Genomic DNA, 20,824 nt, shown 5'->3' on the forward strand with positions numbered 1-20,824 from the left:
TAGGCAGCAGTCCCTCTCCAAATCCTACTCCGTAAACCCACCTCTCTTCTTTCACTCACATCCATTTGGTAGTAGCCCACCCTGTTAGGAACCACCACAAAGCCAAATGCCCAAACTGGCAGTGTGCATGTGTGTATGTGTGTGCATGAGTGTATCCACTGAACAACCCTCTGTTACACAGGCCAAAATACTATGGTTTCTCTGTCTTTCAGGCCTTCCTATTCCCATGAACATTTTACTTAGTGGGGCAGAAGCCACTACTGCCACTTAGATGTCTGCTTTTGCAATAAGGCCCCACCATTGTCTTCCCATCTTCCAGGCCCAACTATTTAACGGAAAAGACCTCAAGTCTGCACTCCATGAGGCAAGGAGCTGTCATTCTCTTACTCAACACCTACTATGGTGCCTGTCACATTGTAAATGCTCAAAGAACATATGCTGAATAAAAGAATGAATCTTGATAGAGCAGATCCTAAATGTGTCTGTATCACCAATACTTTCTAACTGAAGAACTATGTTTTAAATCACAAGGTATCACTGTCATTTACATCCTCATGTCTACCTCCACTTTAGGGAGAGCTTATTGAGATCAAGGACTACATCCAATTCATCTTTGGATCCAGATTCAAAGCACTTATCATACCATCTGTGGGGGCAAAGGCGGTTCAGTGGTGGACTTCTCGACTTCCATGTGGGAGACCCAGATTCAATTCCTGGCGAGTGTACCTTATGTACTGCCACCACCTGTTGGCCAGTGGAGGCTTGGGTGTTGCTATGAAGCTGAACAGGTTTCAGCAGAGCTTCAGACTAATATGGACTAGGAAGAAAGACCTAGCTATCTACTTCTGAAAATCAGCCAATGAAAACCCTACAGATCACAATAGTCAGGTCTGCAACTGATCACGGGGATGGTGTCACACTGGGCAGTGTTTTGTTCCATTGTATGTGGGGTCACCATAGGTCAGGGGCCAACTCAACAGCAGCTAATGACATCACCACTACCATAACATCTGGCACTTTGCAGTAGTCAGCAGGGTGTGTTGTAGGGACATGTACAACTCGTACCTATTAAATTAGCAATTTTTAAAAGGCCACCCAAATACTTGAGAAGGTTTGGTGACGCTAATAAAGGTTACAAGTGATGTATGTGACCTACTTGAAAAAATAAAAGTAGATGAACACAAAGAGAGATGTGCCAGGTTTCTGGATGGGAAGGCCACATATTTTATGAATCTAACCCTGCATCTTACAGCTTCTGCTACTGGCATTATGAACCATACGACATTTGGAAGAGCCACATGAAAGTATGAATCAAGATGTATAAAAATGTTCACATCCTGGACCAATAACTCACTCCTGGAAATTTATCCTAAGGAAATAAATCAACAGAGGGAAAAAAATCCATATGCATGAGGATGTTTATTACAGTCTTACACAAAATAAACATAAGTAGTTTAGTAAGTGATGGTCCATTCACAAGGCACAGCATTCTGTAGATGTTAAGTGCCACAACTATAAAAGACATGTAGCAACATGTTAAGATACACAACACAATGTGAACTTTAAAACAGAGTGCAAAATGGTATTTTCATTTTGATTAAAATAAAATATGTATGCACATGAATAAGAGTCAATATGTTGTTGTTAGGTGTCAGAGCGACCCCATGTGAGAGGAGAACTGCCCCATAGAGTTTTCTAGGCTGTAACCTGTATGGGAGCAGATTGCTAGGTCTTTCTCCTGTGGAGCCTCTGGGTGGGTTTGAACTGCCAACTTTCGCTTAGCAGCCGAGCGCTTAACTGTTGTGCCACCAGGGCTTCTTAAGAATCAATGTAGAACGACCAAATTTGAAATCAGTTTTGGTTCAAGGCAGTGAGATTAAATGTATTTTGTTTGTTTAAAAGCTTTTCAAAAACTAGAACACACCAAAGACCTATGTTGAGTATTGGCCTTTGAACTCCAGATACTTCTTGAAATAGTCATAGCATATTACGTGGGTAGGAAACCCTTGCGGCATAGTGGTTAAGTGCTACGGCTGCTAACCAAAAGGTCGGCAGTTTGAATTCAGGTGCTCCCTGGAAACTCTATGGGGCAGTTCTACTCTGTCCTATAGGGTCGCTATGAGTCGGAATCGACTCGACGGCCACGGGTTTACTATGTAGGTCATGACACAAAGAGATCAGCCCCTTCAACTCTGGCAGGATCATTCCCCGGGGTCCTCCAGTTTAGAATTTTGTGCCCAACCAGAAACACCCATGTCCTCTCACGAATCTTTGTACATAGCAGGGGCCCAGTAAGTGAAAGATGAATGGATAAATGGAAGAAATGAGAAAAAGTAAAGACTAGGAAAAGGCTTCAACACTGGTAGACTTCCAGTGAGGGTGATGGATCTATCCTCCATTAATCTGCTTAATGCCTCTCAACCCTTGTCACTATGCGGGTGTAACTCAGCCAACAGTTTCCTTCTGTACTCTGGCCTAGTATTTTTGTTCTAAGAATTCCTTGCCCTTGCTGCTACAGATGAACCTTTGAATTCTAGAAATCTGGTGCAATGGAGAAAGTGCAGGACTTGGAGTAGGAATCTTGGTTCAGATTGATGCTCTGCCAATTAGTAGCTCAAATTCCAGCCCACCGTTAACAGTTCTATAATCTTTGAGCTAGTTACCTACTCTCCTGGAACTTTGTTTATATCTGTAAAATGAGGAGAACAAAAGGCCAATTCCCATAAAGTTGTTCAGTAAGTTTCATCTCTTTCCAATGAGATAAAACATTTAATTAGTATTGGGATTGTTCCCTACTCTGTGTTTTCTCGCTGTTATGATTCTATAGATTTTAATCATAAAAAAAAAAACAAAACAAACCACTGCGGTTGAGTCAATTCTGACTCATAGCGACTGTATAGGACAGAGTAGAACTGCCCCATAGAGTCTCCAAGGAGCGCCTGGCGGATTTGAACTACCGACCTTTTGGTTAGCAGCTATAGTACCTTAACCCCTATGCCACCAGGGTTTCCACTTTAATCATAGCCCCACTAAAAACACAAATCCAAAGATTTCATCATATTGGGATCTGACAAGACTAGGTTATCCTCGGGAAGGAGCCCTGGTGGCAATAGCGGTTAAGTGCTTGGCTGCTAACTGAAAGGTCAGTGGTTTGAACCCATCAGCTGCTCCACGGAAGAAAGATGCTTCCTTAAAGATTACAGCTTTGGAAACCCTATGGTGGCAGTTCTACTCTGTCCTATAGGGTTGCTATGAGTCAGAATGGATTCGGTGGCAACGATTTTTTTTTTTTTCTTCAGGTTATCCTAGACCAGTGCTTCTCAACCTGGGATGATTTTGTGCTCAGGAGACATTTGCCAATATCTGGAGACATTTTTAGCTGTCACACTTCCTCCCCTGGATTGCTACTGGCATCTAGTGGGTAGAGGTCAAGGATGCGGCTGAACATCCTACAGGGCAGAAGACAGTCCCACATAACAAAGAATTATCTGGTCTAAAATGTCAGTAATGCCTAGGTTGAAAAACCCTGACTTAGAGTAACGGTACTTGGGAGAGGCCGGCTTCCTGATGACCCTATGACCTAACCTACCCCTTTGTCCAGAAGCTGTACGTGTGTGTGTGTGTGCAGAGAGGGGAGGACAGACAGGAGGGTACTAGAAGAGAACCATTTCCCTTAGTAGCCCTGTGTGGGACACCCTTCTTTACTTCCCAGCTCTTCAGGGCCCAGCTCAAGCCCTGTATCCTCTGAGACACTTTTTTGAGCACCCCCTTCTCCCTCCCTGGATCTCTCAAGACTCTGCAGATTAGGAACTTTCACTGTCTAGATCCCAGTAGGTCCTGCCTTCACATTTCCCACATATGCCATATACATTAGGAGCTGAGCAATTAGGATTCACACCTTCCCACAGCGGTTTACAACATGGCGAAGGAAAGAGCACATTTGTGCAGTCTTGGCAAATCTCTGGTGAAGGTTGTTTTGAAACTTCTTTTGAAAGTGGCTGCTAATGGACTGATAATTGGTTTCCTGGCTTCCTTATGAAGTGTGAAGCTTTCTGCTCGCCTGTCAACATAGCATCGAGTATTGTGCAAACCTTCATCAGAGTTATTTGTACCTTCCTTCTCATTGCATCTCTTGTAAAGGAAAACTGGACATGGTTGTATGAGAAAGGCTTCCTATCCTTTTGTAAAGAAGGGAGTAAGATGGGTAGAGCTTCTGGGAAGGTGAAGAATCCATGCAACCTGGCCAAGGCTTTCTCACCAAGACAGTCAGGTTAAGCAAAAATTGCATAGGCAGAGACTGAATAGCTCTGAATGCAATGCCTGGTGTCTGGCATGTGGTAGACCCTCAACAAAATTGTTGAATGGATGGAATGGGGTGCTACTTTCATCTAATTTGAGCAGTGGTCCCTGGAGATGTGAATTAACCAAGGACTACGAGAGTAAGAAAAAAGAAATTGGTTCCATCTTTTCTTTAAAAATGCTTTTCGTTGTCAGAAACATCACCTTCTTGAAAACCTAGATGGAAAAGATCATCTGTTGAGCATCTACCACTGTCAGGGCAGTCCAAAAGCCAATGAAATGGCTCTGAAGTCTCCACGTGCTGCAGAAAATGCTGTGGGACAGGGAAGAAAGAGTGTTTATCTGTGTAGTCTCAGCAGGGCAGTTCCCTGTGTCAGGAAAGAAGAATGCACTGCTTTGCACTTCTTTGGATAATTGTTCAAAGAGATTTGAGCCATCAAAACAATTTCCTCAAGCCCCTTTATATTCTCAGAAGGAAAGAACATTTTTGTTTGCTAAATATTGTATTCATATTTATTGTGATTAACGTGTGCTGTGGATTGACACGGTGGCTGCAACAATGGGCTCAAACATAGCAACGATTGCGAGGATGGCACAGCACCAGGTAACATGTCGTTGTTATACATAAGGTCACCATGAATTGGAGCTGACTCGACAGTACCTAACAATGACACCTAACAACAACGTAGGACAGTTATGATGCCTTTTGCTAGAGGGGCTTTTGTGTGTACATTTATGAACACTTTATAAAATGCAGCAATCAACTTTACTATTTTGCATTTTGATAGATGTTTACAGATGCCGAGCCTTTTCTATTGATCACACACCATGATATATTTGATCCAGAGTCAGGAGCAGGACATCAAAGTTTAATATCCCTGAATCGAAGTATGACCTGCTCTGTAATGATCTGCTTCAGGAAGTAGTTTTCAAGCATTTGTGGTGGAAAATGTCGGGACTGTTCATGCGCTGGAGTCCCTGGGTGGTGCAAACGGTTAACGTGCTTGGCTGCAAACCAAAAGGTTGGGGGTTTGAGTCCACCCAGAGGTGCCTCAGAAGAAAAGCCTGGTGACCTACTTTTGAAAAATCAGCCACTGAAAATCCCGTGGAGCACAGCTCTACTCTGACACACGGGGCCACCATAAGCCGAAGCTGACTCAACAGCAACTTGTTTTTTTGGTTTGTTCACGTCACAGTTACCTCTTCCTGGAAGTATGAACATAGAAGCATAGAAGTTTGGAGTCAGAACGGAGTGCTACCCTGTCGGGTAGATCAGTAAACTGAAATAAACCCAGAGAGAGGAGATGCCCTGGTCACAGCTGAGTAGGTGAACTAGCATTAAAATCAGGGCCCCAGAATTCGAATCCAAGGTTATGTCAGTGCATCAGGCCTTTCTTTATCACCCTCTTTTCCTTTTCACCACCTGTTAGACTGTGAGCTCCCTGAGGACAGTCTAGGAAGCATCGACTTCGGGGCTGGACACCCAGGAGAGAGCTGATAGATGGTGACCCCTTGCCTTCATGAAATGCAAATCAACCTTGCAATGTGGTGCAAAGGCACTGGGCCAGTTGGCTCTCTCGCCTTGTCCACTGACATCAGCATCCCTGAGACTCAAGTTGTGCTCTGTTACACTCAAATGTCCAGACACACCTAAGTGATTACAGTGCCTTAGTGATGCCGTTCCCCTACATCCCATAATCGTCAAGAAGAAGAAATGCCATGACGGTCCCCCAGACTGCCTGGCTCACAGTTATCATCTTCAGGCTCAGGCTCCACGTCCTTGTTTTAAACCACAGAGCGCAAACCAAACCAAAAACCAAACCCAGTGCCGTCGAGTCGATTCCGTCTCATAGCGACCCTATGGGACAGAGTAGAACTGCCCCATAGAGTTTCCAAGGAGCGCCTGACGGATTTGAACTGCCGACCCTTTGGTTAGCAGCTGAAGCACTTAACCACTACGCCACCAGGGTTTCCCCACAGATTCACAATTGCTGGGGCTGCTGTGTCCCCTCTGTCACTCAGCTGCTTGCCATTAGTGCCCAGCTCACTGTGGGTGTCAGCCTTGCTCCTGGAATCTGGGAGCCTGCTGAGCAGCAGGATTAGTGAAGATTCTCAAAACATTTTTTAAAACTACTCTTAAGAGTCAAAGTGTCAAGTAAATTCCTGGAGGACTCAAGTGGTACTCACCACCCCAAATCCTAAGGCTTTTCCCCAGCACTCTGCTACCTACATCTCTTGGCTTGCGGGGCAGCGAACTTGATCTTGGTCCTAATGCTTCAGTGGTAGAATTCTTGTCTTCCATGTGGGAGACTCAGGTTCGATTCCCTGCCAATGTACCTCATACATGGCCACTACTTGTCTGTCAGTGGAGGTTCACATGTTGCTATGATGTTGAACAGGTTTCAGCAGAGCTTCCAGACTAAGACAGACTAGGAAGAAAGGCCTGGCAATTTACTTCCAAAAAATCAGTCAGTGAAAACCCTATGGATCCTGTTGTACACTGGGTCACCATGAGTCAGGGGCCAACTCAATGGCAGCTAACAAGAACAAGTGGGTGGCTGGCTCTGCTTCCCACATTATTCTTACCAGCTCTCTGCCCCAGGGGCTTGGCCCTGTTCCAGTTCTCCCTGCTTTGTTCTATCTGGGTGGATTTCAGAGAGTAAGCCCCATCACCCTGGAGATTTCCAGTCTATGCTTTTACTTTCTGAAGCCCAGCCTCAAACCTGCCCCCTGCCTAGCTCGACTCCTTTCACCCACCATTGTCTGGGCTTGGTCTCTACAACTCCCAGCCCCTTTGTTGCTGCGTGCCCTGAGCTGCTCCCTGGTGATGCTCCCCACCCCTCCTGGTCCCCTGGAGTCCCGGTGGGCTACAAGGCTAACACTGTAGGGCTCCATATTCTAACTACATCGGCGAGCAGAGACTGGCAGATCTCATGCCATTCCATTCTTTCCAGTAAGGGTGATTTGTTAAATGTGTATCTAAGGGTGGTTTGATTTTTAAACCTCTGTAAGAATTTTTACATAAATAAACTCACAAGTCATCAAAAATGCTTTGTGAGACCAAAGTTTTTTTTTTTTTTTTTGGAAAAGTCTAATTCTGTGGTATGACCTAACTCACCATCTCAGACACCAAACTCTTAGTAGTCACTGGTGCTCCATTGTGGTCTCCCAGGCTACTCTCCCAGCCCCAAGAGGCCACCATTCTCTGGTGTGCAGAACTCAGAGGTCCAGAGAAGCCCACCCATGTGGGGGAAGGGTCAGAGGGTTAGGCTGACCTGAGACAAGCAGACTGAAAGAGATGGAGGAGGAGGTGGGGTGGCAAGGGTTGGAAGAATAAGAAGTGACATCCCAGAGAAGCCAGAGCCTCTGATTTCCCAGCGATGACCATGCCTGGTTCTCCCATTGCTACACACAGTTCCCTCACCCTCATCAATTCCACTGTGACCCAAGACTTAATTAAGACATCATTTGCACCAGAAAGTATGGTTATATCATCTGAGAGGTTACCTGTTATCTCCCTATAACAGAGCACTCAACGCTAACCCCTTCCCCAAAGGATCAACAATGCAAAGATAGCTCGATCCCCGCTGCTCCCTAAGTCCCATCCAAAAGAGAGCAATTTTAGGAAACTCGTTATATTCTGTCAAGGCCATGGTTTTCCATAGCATCCAGATGCTGGTACAGAGTCTACAACCACACGCTTGCATTCTCTTCCACCCCGGATTAATTGCATGGTGTCACCGGTGGCATCAAGGATGAAGAGAAAATCCCTGAGTCTGAGCCTGGCGGACCAAGCCCCATTGGCCTCTACCTTGCTCTGAAGGATCACCAGGGAGGGAAAGATGGCATTGAAGAAGGTCCCTGAATGCCAAGATCAATCACTCTCAGTGCTACAGTGTACTTTACCACCAGGAATGAGGACCCAGCAAGCACTGCCCCAAAGAATAAAAGAAACCAACCAAAGTGAAGCTGTTGTTACAACCCTGCAAGGTCTCAAGGATGGGGCCCCTGGACTTGCTGGTAAGTGGGCCCCCTGACTCTCTTTGGGGCCCTCAAAGCACCGCCTCCCGCTCACTTACACACACAGCCTGGCTTCTTAGCAGACCACTGATTATTCTTTTGGCATGTGATTGCCTTCTGCCCCACTAGCTCAAAGGCAGGCTGGCACTCAAACTTGAGTGTGTCACCATGGCGGAACCGGGAGCCTTCTCTCCGGCCATAGGCAGGGATACCAGGGTCACCGCAGCTGCCCTGCTCAATCTCTGAAAGACAAGAAAACAGAGACAAAAGGCGACTTGATACCTCTCTTGGAGCTGAAGATCCACATTACGTGCTCTGCTGTACCTCTGCCACAAGTCAGTGGCCGTGAGGGGGGACACAGGTGGGACAGTTAATTATATTAATTACATTCATGAGAAACCCTGCAAGGTCCTGTTTAAACACAGCACCCTAGGATGACTGGGCCTTACAGGTATCAAGTGTCTGATCCTCTGTGTTCATGTAAGTGCTCAGATTCTTGGAAATTTTCACTCAGGGAAGGTGGGTTACCTCTTGCAGTTTGGAGACTTCCTTACTGAACTTGACTCTGCATCTAGGTTATGTATGCCACTTGCTAGATCTTAAATGTAGCCAATCCATTCCTGAGCTGCAAAGGCAGGTGAAGACAGCTGAGCTGCTGCCCGCCTTTCCCTCAACTAGAAATTAAGTGAGAATCAGATTCGATGCCTTCTGATATGGACGTACATTTATGAAGGCATTTTGTAATTCATTTTCAGCTGGGCGCACGTGAAATGAAACAAATGACTCATTAAGTATGTACCTAAAGTTCATTTGATTCAATAGTCGTGAGTCAGACATGGAGCGGGTTCCAAGACAGAGTTCTGGAGCCTGGGCTATGTGAGAATGAATGGCCGGCTGCCTCGTGGGGAGTCTATTAGGATCCTTCAGGAAAGGAGGCTGCTTTGCCAAGTCTCTGGAGTCTCCTCTGGAGTCTCAGGATCAGTGCTCACCTTGGCCTCTAATGGGTCAGCCAGCAAGTGAAGGCCAAGGCCCACCAGGCCTGTTCTTAGTGCTATGAGAGGTGAAGGGAGGAGGTGACCAGAGGGAGACCAGAGAAAGAGGGGAAGAGAAGGAAAAAGTGGGGGAGGAGGAGGAACTATGTTCTCAAGGAGGTGGGAGTCCAGCAGGAAGGATGTAACGTAACAAATGAAATGGCAGATGGTAATGTGAGGACTGTGAAATTCCTGTGTTTTGGGAAAGAGGGGAGCTGGAGCCATCAGGGAGGTTTTTTTTGGATACCTTCCCAGCGTTTTCAGGCTAAAAGGGTCCTTGCTTTTCTGTAGATGCCAATATGGGATGTCAGGAACCACCCCCGGAAGTTGCTGTGTGTGACTCCAATAGGGATGAGTCTGCAAATGCAGAAGTACAGATCTGTTGGGCTTCTGGAAAATCAGGGTTGCTTATGCTAGCCCCAGGCACCGTCTTGTATGGCTCTTGCTTGTTGCATTCATGTTACCTGCAAAACCAGGACCTCCAGCCCTCTGCTGACAGCTGGCAGAACAAGGCATTCTATGACTGGGATTGGGTGTAGGTGTCATCTAGATCAAACCTCTAGGGTCCTCAAGTGTGGGGAGTGAGGGATAAGGAGGTCTGTGTGTCCAATGGCAACAGGTATCAGGTCTGAGGAATCTCAAGTATAGGTCAGATTTCCCACCTCTCATCTTATACACCCCTTGGCCTCACCCACTACACACACACCTGTAGAAAACACATATGAACCCTTTCCAAAGCTGGTTTCTCCCATGCTCAGAAATGGGTAGGAGAGGGGATACACTAAGGCCATATATTCCCAGGACCATCCATTCCTGGGAAGATGCATGGTCCCTTTGCCCCAGGTCCCAGAGCTTCAGGACACCTGAAGGAAAGGAAAAGAGGGCCCCAGAGACAAGTTGACCTGGAAAGTAAGCAGCAGAGCCCCCCTGCTTCCAGGATGTCCTCAAGCATGCGCTGTCTGGGTGCACGGCCCTGGCAAGGATTGCCACTTCAGTGAAGCCAGGCATTCAGGGCCCTAGTTAAAAATCACCAACATCTGAAGTCAGAGCTGGATCCTGCTGCCAGGGGCAGGATGCAGATTTAAGGCTTCCTAGGACTCGGGGAGCCCCTGGGTGGTGCAAATGATTAATGTGCTTGGCTATTAACTGAAAAGTTGGAGGTTTGAGTCTACCCAGGAGTGCCTTGGAAGAAGGTCCTGGTGATCTACTTCTGAAAAGTCAGCCATTGAAAGCTCTGTGGAATACAAGTCTACTCTGACACACATGGGGCCACATGAGTCGCAGTAGATTTGGCAACTGGTTTGCTGTTGGCTGGTAGGGAGGCCTCACCGTATTGTAGAAGATACAAATGTGGGGTACATCCACCTGCATACCTGCCCAAGTGGCTTGTCTAATGCTGTGATCAGTTCAAGACAACAAGTGTCCTTAGGAGGGGATGGAATCTGCCCAGCTCTCTTCATTTTGTAAGCATAGCCCTTTGCATGTGCCCACACCCACCCAATTGTTCCTTCCTCCAATGATGCAACCAACAAATGTGTAATGAGCATCTACTGTGGGCCAGTCCCTGTATTAGACCCTTGGGATCTGGATATGGTCTCTGCTCTCAAAGAGCGAACATCTAGTCAAAATACAGACAAGAAAATAGGAATTTATCACACAGAGTAATATGTACAATGAAAGCACCTAACTCAAACTTGGGGGGCCGGGTCAGGACGAGGGTGAGGAGAGTGAGGCATTCACCTTGGGAACTAAATTTAAGGGGGCACCAAAAATATCAATAATCAAGAAAAAATATATGTTAGTCCAATATTTGTTTTAGAAAGTAAAAATTAATGCAAAAAAATCTAAAATGAAGAACATACCAACATTCTAAATAAAGTCTACATGACTGCAGGTTTTGGCTTGGCCATCTGGATGTGCTTTCGCTAAGGCAAGGATTCAGGAGGAGGAGCAGGTCTGGATGGAGGGTCATCAGTAAGTAGGGCATGCTGAGATTTGAGGTGCCTGTGGGACCTCCAAATGGAAATATCTGGGAGCAAGTGGCTCTAAAGGTCTTATATTCAGGAGAAAGTTTTAGAAATAGATTTGGGGATTTAGCTGAAAGATAATCAAAGAAGCCATGAGAAGAATGAGACCACTCAAGGAGAGTGAGAAGAGGCATCAATCCAGGACAGAACAGTGGGGAACACCAGTATTTCCGAGTGATAGATTAAAATCCTGGGGAGAGTGGACTCACAGAGGCTGACAGGAGAGTGAGTTTCAAGGAGACCAACAGCATCATATGCTGCAGGCAAGTTTAGACAGGACTGAAAAGCAGGTTAGTGACAGGTCATTGGTGATACTGGCAGGAATAGATTAAGTGTGATGATGGAGCCAATGTCCAGTGGTAGATGAGGAAGATGAGACAGGAAGAGCAGATGATTTCAAAGAAAGTGTTTCTTGGTAGTGAAGGAATAGAGAGAAACCTGAGGGAAGGTTTAAAAAAATGTTTTGAAGATGGGAGAAACTTGACCACATTGAAATGCTAAGGAAGAGCGGAGACAGAGATTGGATGATTGACTGAAGATATGGAGGAGAAATGGGGAATGATGGCATGAGGCCCTGGGAAGGCAGGGCATCCAGGGCACTCTGGGGGCTTGGTCATGAGATCAGAAGGACTCTTTCCTTGGGACAGGAGTGAAGAGGGAAGAGGTAGTTGTGGCGAGTTTTAGGTAGGATGGCAGGAAGTTGAGAGAGATCCTATGATTTCATTTAGGTTCTATTTTCTAAGTAGAGGAGGTCATGGTCTTTGCTGAAAGGCAGGGAAAGATTTGACCTTGACAAGAATGTCTGCAATAGTCACCCTGGAGCAGGAGAAATCATGGCTAGATGGATCTGGGCATGCAGCTCTGGGTGCACTGAGGCAGAGATTACTCATTTACAGGCACACTGAGCAGGGCTGTGTGACTTGCCCCAGAAGTCCTCAGTCTCATGGTTCATGTATGACTGGAGAAAGGGGAAACAGGAATGATGGAGGGGTGGGTTGGGCTTGGAGGAGAAATGAAAAGATAATGGAGCAAGGAGTTGACCAAAACAAAACAAAACAAGTTGACACCAACTAATGTGTATCAGAGTAGAACTGTGTTTTATAGGGTTTTCAGTAACTGATTTTTTTTTTTTAAATTGTACTTTAGGTGAAGGTTTACAGAACAAACTAGTTTTTCATTAAACAGTTAGTATACATATTGTTTTATGACATTGATTACCAACCCCATGACATGTCAACACTCTCTCTTCTCTACCTTGGGTTTCCTATTACCAGCTTTCCTGTCCCCTCCTGCCTTCTAGTCCTTGTCCCTGGGCTGGTGTGCCCCTTTCATCTCGTTTTGTTTTATGGTCCTGTCTAATCTTTGGCTGAAAGGTGAAGCTCTGAAGTGACTTCATTACTGAGCTAAAAGGGTGTCTGGGGGACATACTCTTGGGGTTTCTCCAGTCGCTGTCAGGCCAGTAAGTCTGGTCTTTTTTTGTGAGTTAGAATTTTGTTCTATATTTTTCTCCAGCTCTGTCTGGGACTCTCTACTGTGATCTCTGCCAGAGCAGTCAGTGGTGGTAGCCAGGCACCACCTAGTTACATTGGACTCAGTCTGGTGGAGGCTGTGGTAGATGTGGTCTATTAGTCCTTTGGACTAATCTTTCCCTTGTATGTTTAGTTTTCTTCATTCTTCCTTGCTCCTGAAGAGGTGAGACCAGTGGAGTATCTTGGCCACTCACAGGCTTTTAAGACCCCAGGTGCTACTCACCAAAGTGGAATGTAGAACATTTTCTTTATAAACTATGTTAGGCCAATTGAGCTAGGTGTTTCCAAAGACCATGGTCCCCACAGCCCTCAGTCCAGCAATTCAGTCCCTCAGGGAGTTTGGATGTGTCTATGGAGCTTCCATGACATTGCCTTTTACAAGTTGTGCTGGCTTTCATGGTACCATGTACTGTCTTACCCTTGACGAAAGTTACCACTTATCTCTTGTCTATTTAGTGTTTTTCCATCGCAACCCCTCCCCTCCCTTGTAACTATCAAAAATTGTTTCTTTTTGTGTTCAATGACTGATTTTTAATAAGTAGATCACCAGGCTTTTCTTCTAAGGTACCTCTGGGTGGACTCAAACCTCCAACCTTTTAGTTAGCCGTTGATTGCATTAACAATTTGCATCACCCAGGGACTCCAAGGAGTTGAAAAGAATGGCTTAATTGTTATCCAAGGAGCTTAGGCTAAAGACAGAAGGAAATAAAAACAGCAGGAGGTGATAGGAGGAAATAGAGAGGTCAAGGAAAGGGTGGTGAACAGGAGTAGCGGGTGTGACAGAGTGAGAGAGCTGAAGGGACAGAGGGCCCCAGAGCAGGACATATGAAGTTGAGATTTCAAGGAAAAAAAAAAAAAATTTTTTTTTTTTTTAAACAACAAGGTCTGCTGCAGCCACAGGGGAATGGGCTGAAAGGAACTGAGAAAATCAAGGAAATGAGAGGCAAGATGACAGTAAGTCCTGGCATAGAGATGAAAAGGCTAATTGGTGAGGAAGGGTAGAAAGTGATAGAGTTGGAGATGGCATAAGCTCAAAGGAGATGAGGTGGAATGGCATCGGGGAGTGAGGACATGATGCCATCTCTCAAATGTGAAGTTCATAAGGTGTGAAGAAATGAGCTGCCAGCACTGGAGAGAGCTTCCTCAAGGTGACCTTGAGGTCACCTCAATGGTGACCTCAAAGAGAAGTAGGGTTTAAGGGAGCATTTGGTAAACAGGTTTGTCATGAACTGAATTATGTTCCCCCCCACAAATGTATCAATTTGGCTGGGCCATGATTGTGTGGTTGTCCTCCATTTCATGATTGTAATTTTATGTTAAAGATGATTAGGATGGGGTTGTAACACCACCCTTAGCCAGGGCATATCTCTGACCAATGTAAAGGCAGTTTTCCTGGGGTGTGGCCTGTACCACCTTTTATCCTGCAAGAGATAAAAAGGAAATGGAAGCAAGCAGTGAGCTGGAAACCTCATACCACCAAGCAAGTGGCTCCAGGAGCAGAGCATGTCTTTTGGACCTGATGTTCCTGTGCTGAGATGCTCCCAGACGGAGGGAAGACTGATGACGAGGATCTTCCCTCAGAGCCGACAGAGAAAGCGTTTCCCTGGAGCTGGCACCCTGCATTTGGACTTCTAGCCTACTGAACTGTGAGAGAATAAACTTCCCTTTGTGGTATTTCTGTTACAGCAGCACTAGATGACTAAAACAAGTTCAAGGCATAGGGAAATTTGTTGACCACAGAACCAAGATGGGGTGAGGGGAGAGGAAGAGCAGAGCAGGGAAGGGTAAGATATGGGAGCTCCTTCCCAGTGGGAGAGAGGGGACAGGTGGCTGGCTTCTGTTCCCTGGACATACTCATCTTGATCTGGGCCTTTCCTTCAAGCCCAGTGTCACCCTCTACCCCCCACTGGGAGCAAAGAGACCAGGGCTCCCTGCCTTCCTGCAGAGGATTCCTTGTGCTCTATTGCCCATCCTCAAATGCACTTGACCTTGGGCCTCTTGGTCAGGTGCTGACCAAGTCTGAGATCAGGGCCCAGGATTCCAGACGGATAAACCAAATTCTGACTTGAGCAAATCATGCATATAATGTCCAATTATTGGGTTTAATATAATTCCATTTTATCAGTGTTTCCTCTCTCTTTTTCCTACCAAACGCAAGCTAGAAAACATGAGCTTCAAAGACACCTCTGATTTCATCATAGCTGAGGCTGCAGTGTGTATTTATTTTCCCCTTTCTTGGCTGTTCTAACCCTCTCATGTGTGATTAACCGCATTGTCTTCGCCCCAGGTTTTTCAATTTCTAATACCAAATTGGAATCCTCTCTTATGAGAATGTCTTTACAGAAGGAATCACGTCATGTGTCTCTATAAATTCATGGACTATTTGATGTGCTCTAAGGTTAAATGATATGGCTGCTAACCTAAATGTCAGCAGTTCAAATCCAACAGCTGCTCCTTGGAAACACTATGGGGCAGTTCTACTCAGTCCTATAGGGTTGCTACAGGTCGGAATTGACTCGATGGCAACAGGGTTTTTTTTGTTCTTGTTGTTTGTTGCTTTGTTTTGTTTTTTTAAGAAGGGAAGCACCATGTTGAGGAATGTGGGAGGCCAAGCTTGGGCTTTGATTTACTGCTTCTCTAAATGGGTAGGACTTCATATGTCCATTTGTTTCTTTATTTTTCCCTCAGCCTGAGATATAATCCCCTCTCCTCCTCCCCTTCATATGCAAAACTCACTACAGATTTTAGCTTAAAATGTCACCTTCTCAAAGGTGCTTCCCTGACCATGCATCTTAGGTTTTTCCTTTTCATTTTCTCTCTTAACACCCCATTCTTCCCCTTCATAGCACTGATAGCCCTTTGTAACTGTTCCTCTATTCATTCAAGAAATATTTCATCGATTACTGTTTCAGACACTGGGAGTAAGGCACTGGGAAGAACAGGTCAGAGATCTCTGTCCTCACAGAGCTTACCATCTGTTTGGGATCAGGAACAAGCTGATCCACCAGTTCAGCCCCCCTCACTCCCAGCTGGCTGCCAGGTCTGCCTTCTTGTTTCTCATCTCCCCGCCCACTAGAGTGTAAGTCCCATGAAGGCAAGGATTGATTACGTATTGTTGACCATGGTACACCAGAGCTTAGCACTGTGCCCAGAATGTACAGAACACTTTCTTTGTCTATTCTTCACAGGTTCAGCTAATATTTATTACATGAAAACTGTGCCAAATGTCATGTTGGGAAGTAAAGATAAACAATGAACTGATCATGGCCTCTGCTCTTGGAAAACTCATGATCAGCTGGGTATAGAAATAACTGCAAGGTAAATGATGAGGGAAGTGGAGGTGGGTGGACCTGATCACATGACCTGTCTGTGAGAAAACAAAGGAGGGAGCTCCTGCCTCGGGCTGGTACAGTTGGAAAAGCTTCGTGGAGGTCATCCAGGCCAGATACCTGGGAATCAGCCTGGATTCTGCCCTTTCTCTTCCCACCCAGCTCTCACTCACCACCTCCTCTTGGCTCATCTGCCTGAACATCTTTGCACTCTCTGCTTTCCAGCCCTTCTCTCACTGCCTTAGCTCAGCCCCAGCAATTTCTCACCTGCATGATTGCAACAGCTTCCTGGGTGGCTGCCCTGACTCCTCCCTCTATTCCCTACTCTACAAAGCAGCCCGAGATGGTCCAAAAATAAAAACCTGATCGTTACTGTCTCTGGCTTGTTTACCCTTCAATGGCTCTTAATAATCCACAGATTAAAACTTCAACTCCTTGACATGGTAGGACCCATGCTGACCCCCCTCCAACCCCAGCTTCATCTTCGACCATCATTTCCTTGAGCTTTATACGCTCCAAAACTGGGTGGCCCATAGGGAACCAAAATAGTGCAATGGTGAGAGCAAGGGCTCTGATGTCAGAAAGTCTTGGATCTACATCCTGGCTCTGACACTAAGAAATGGACCCTGTGCAAATTACTTATTCTCTCTGAGCCTTAGTTTTCTCATCTGTGAAATGGAAATGGTAATAATAACATCTACCTCTGGGGGTTGTTTGGAAGATTAAACGAACTTATACAAATACAACAGTTGTCGCAATGGCTGGCACATGGCAGGCAACCAATAACTAGTAGGTGTTTCCTCATTGTTATTATTGTCACTGTTATTGGTTGAGCCTAGCCAGCTCTTACATGGCCCTAGCTTGGCACCTGGTGTCTATTTCTAGAATGAACACCCCCTACTTTCCTGTTGGACCAACTCAATCATCTCTCAAGTGTTGGCTCAAGTACTTTGCAACTGGGATTCTTTCCCTGAATCACCCAGGTAGACTAACGAGTTCTTTCTCTCTCGCTCCCATAGTCCATGGACATTTCTCTGGTATAGCAATGGTGCTACAATTTTGCATGTGTTTCTCTCTGTTAAACAGTAAGGTTCTTAAGGACGAACACAGTTATTTTTTTAAATGTGTATACTCCTGGAATATAAACTAGTTAGAGAATAGTTAGAAGTCTCATGTGGCAGGAAGTGATGGTGAAGGGAGATGGGCCAGAGAGATGGTCTGAGGGTGACCATGAAGAAGCTAGCTGAGGGATAAGTTAGTTAAGCTCTCTGCTGTAGGTTGTCATCTCTCAAAGCTAGGGGTTCCATCCCTTCTCTTTGTATCTCCAGACCAAGCAAGATGCCTTATGCATAGTAAGTGTTCCAGACCTGTTCAATCAGGCCCAACTCCTAGTGAGTGGCCAGAACATCTTTGGTGCAGTAGGACAACACTCTGGGCTTGCCCATATCTCATGAATTTCTGTAGAACCACACCCCGCTCCACTTTTCTACTTCTAGTGATGGGAAGGACACAAGGGGGCAAGAGACAGCGCATCTATGTATGTGTACCTCTTGGTATCTGTGCATCTCTCTGCATATGATTTTCATGAATGTGATGGGGGCATGGGTAGGTGTGGATGACATTCTCCACTTGCATCTCCTTCCTACACAACACTGTCATGGATATGTCATGGGCTGAAGGAGGCTGGGAAACAAAGGTGGGTATGGACATGTGGAGCATTTAGGCGGCCTCCAAGCTGTCCGCATTAGCCCAAAACAAGAACTTACCATTTGCAAGAGTCCAGATATTTAGAGACTATATCATATTCACAAATTACTTCCCACCAAATTTTAATGTGGCAGCCTTTTACTTGCCACCGTCAACCCAGGGGCCAGAGCAGACTCGGGTGGAGCATGGCTCCTGCTGGGTTTTTCTGAGAGGAAGCAGATGTTGCCTGTATCCAGCTGAACTCTGGCTCCCAGTGTCTGAGAAAGAGTTAATGGTGTCATGGAAGCTTAATGAGTGCCTTAGGAACATGCCTGCTGTTATTCCAACCCAAGCTGGAAAGTTCATGCGCCCCAGCTTATGAGGACCAAACAAGAAGAATTACAGGAGTCCTGAAAATACAGACTTAAGGGTTAAAATGGCACATTGCATGCTTGGTAGTCCATCAGGAGAAAAGGTAGTGTCTAAAGTGACAGAGTCAATGATGCTAGCCTGCTGCCCTTGGCCTTGTTTCAAACTTCTCTCCATTACTTAGAGCCCAGTCCCAACACCATCTCTGCAGAAAGCTCACCAGTGCTCATCACCAGAGTTAAGATCAACTGGGCACTGCCTGCAGAGGCCTGGTCTTGGCCATCTTCTGTACTTTATTTCCCCAAACTTTCCCCAAAGTTTATTTCCTTGGAGATTTTAGCCTCAACTCTATCTATACATCTCAGCTTTCTAAGCTAACCTGTTGGCTCCTTTCAGAGATGTCTGAAAAAATCCTTTTCATCCTTCAAGTAAAACTCAGTTTAAAGTACCAACTCTTCCAGGAAGCCTTCCCTGATATCCTAAAGCAGTATTAGCTGACTCTCCTTTGTATTTCCCCATCTTGTAGCACTTGCTTTACTATAGAGAAAATAGCAAATTAGAGGAAGACAGAGATTGCCTTGTTGGACTCAGAGCTTCAATGTCCTGAACGGTGTCTGTAACACGTAATAGGGTCTTAGGAAATGTTTGCTGAATACTGAGATGACCTCATTTCTAATACGAGCCTGCTGGCTGCTGAGCATCCTTCCTGTCTAACTGCTACCTGCCTACTCCTCTGTATCTCCAGGGCCAGGGTCTTGGCTCCTTCTTCCCTTGGGCCGGTCTCCCAGCCTTGGCATTAGGCTGCCAGATTCCAGGCTCAGAGTCAGGAAGCAGGGTTACTCCCAGATTGATGCTAAAACTTGTTAGCAAGTTGTGTGTAATTTTATAATGTTTCTGGTAAGTGCTAATTGCCTGTTCCTTAAATATTTCTTGTTCTACTGGGAAGCAAAGCAATTGCAACTATGAATGCATTTCCCACAGCTGGCTGCCCCCATGGAGTGGGGTTGAGTTTCTAGCTCTGAGTGCTCAGATAGTGACAGATCCTAAGTGCCCCTCTGCACACTCCACCAGCTCGACCTGAAATTCTGCCAAGAAGAAGAACTGGAAGAATTTCTGGGAAATAAATGCCCTCAATTTGCCCACCCATAGGAATCATGCTTTTGGTGATGGTGGTGATGGTGGTAGTGGTGGGCATGTGACATTGCGGTGCCAGCTGTCCTGACATAAAGAAGGTTCCCTCTACCTGAATTGGGTCAGAGGGCATGGAGATGATGATGATGGGGCCAGGCATGCCTGGGGGCGGGGTAGAAATGATATACCTGGGAGGTCTCTGTCCTCAAGTGCCTCATGCTATCCTGGTGAACATCTGCATCTCAGCTACCTTCCCATTCCTGAGCAAAACCACCTATCCTTACGGGATTCCCCTGGTGCTGGGTTAAAAGGAGGGCTGAGATGGAGGCAGAGGTAATTCTGAAGGTTTGGGCAATGACTGCAGCACTGCGGAAGCGGGAGAAGGGGGCAAGCTTTTAACTGAGCATTTACTAAATGCCAGGCCCTGGAAACACTGGTGGCATAGTGGTTAAGTGCTACAGCTGCTAAGCAAGAGGTCGGCAGTTCAAATCCACCAGGCGCTCTTTGGAAGCTATATGGGGCAGTTCTACTCTGTCCTATAGGGTCGCTATGAGTCAGAATCGACTCGACGGCAGTGGGTTTGGTTTTTTTTTTTTTTATGCTGGGTGCTTCACTACACTGAGTCCTCCTGTGAGGTAAACATCAGCCACTCATCTCAGGCAGGCAAACTGAGGCTCAGAGATGAGGAGGGACTGGCTGAAGATCACACAGGCAGTCAATGGCAGAACCTGATTCTAAATTGGGTTTGTGGGACCTCAAAGCCTACGGGGACATTATAGAATGTGGGCTTTTAGCACCTCAGAACCGAGAGATGGTAAAGTGGCTGACAGGGAATTGAGAGTGGGCCAAGGAGGGTGCCTGCGTCAAAAGTTATTACAGCTACATTCTGCAGGCTTTTCTGAGCCCCACTTCTGTGCCAGGCACTGGACTAGGCACTGTGGGGTGGAGAGATTAAGAACATGTTATCTCTGTCTTGAATGGATTCATAGGCACCAGAGTGGGTTTGGGATTGTTATCATGGAGAGCCTTGGATGCCACGTGAATGACTTTGTACTTTATCCTAAGGGCAATTACAGGTTGACATTATAGTTTTCTTTCTTTTTTCCTTCCTTTCCTTCCCTTCTTAGTAGGAGAGAATTGTGGCCAGATTTGGCTTGTGGGAAGAGCACTATTCCATTTGATTGGGGAAATGCTTTGACTTCTACAAAGATTTTATAAGGAGTTAAAATTCTGTAACTTTGAGAGGCTACCAGTACAGTGGGGAAATCATGGGATATGGAGTCAGAGAGGCATGGGTTCAAATCCCAGCTCCATTCTTTCCAACTGCATGACCATGGGTAAGTTACTTTACCTCTCCGAGTCTCGGATTCCTCATCTATAGAACAGAAGCCACCATATGGTTG

At 45.9% G+C, this 20,824-nt stretch overlaps 1 protein-coding gene across 1 annotated transcript in view; it reads right to left on the bottom strand.

The window, feature by feature from the left end:
- CSMD2 (CUB and Sushi multiple domains 2) overlaps positions 1-20,824 on the bottom strand; it is a 797,331-nt gene that overhangs the window by 304,239 nt on the left and 472,268 nt on the right. The window contains 1 exon segment of the mRNA XM_064281672.1: positions 8,379-8,561. Within this exon segment, the coding sequence (XP_064137742.1) occupies positions 8,379-8,561 (183 nt within the window).

This window comes from Loxodonta africana, chromosome 3 (assembly GCF_030014295.1).
Source record: "Loxodonta africana isolate mLoxAfr1 chromosome 3, mLoxAfr1.hap2, whole genome shotgun sequence".
Classification (NCBI taxonomy): domain Eukaryota; kingdom Metazoa; phylum Chordata; class Mammalia; order Proboscidea; family Elephantidae; genus Loxodonta; species Loxodonta africana.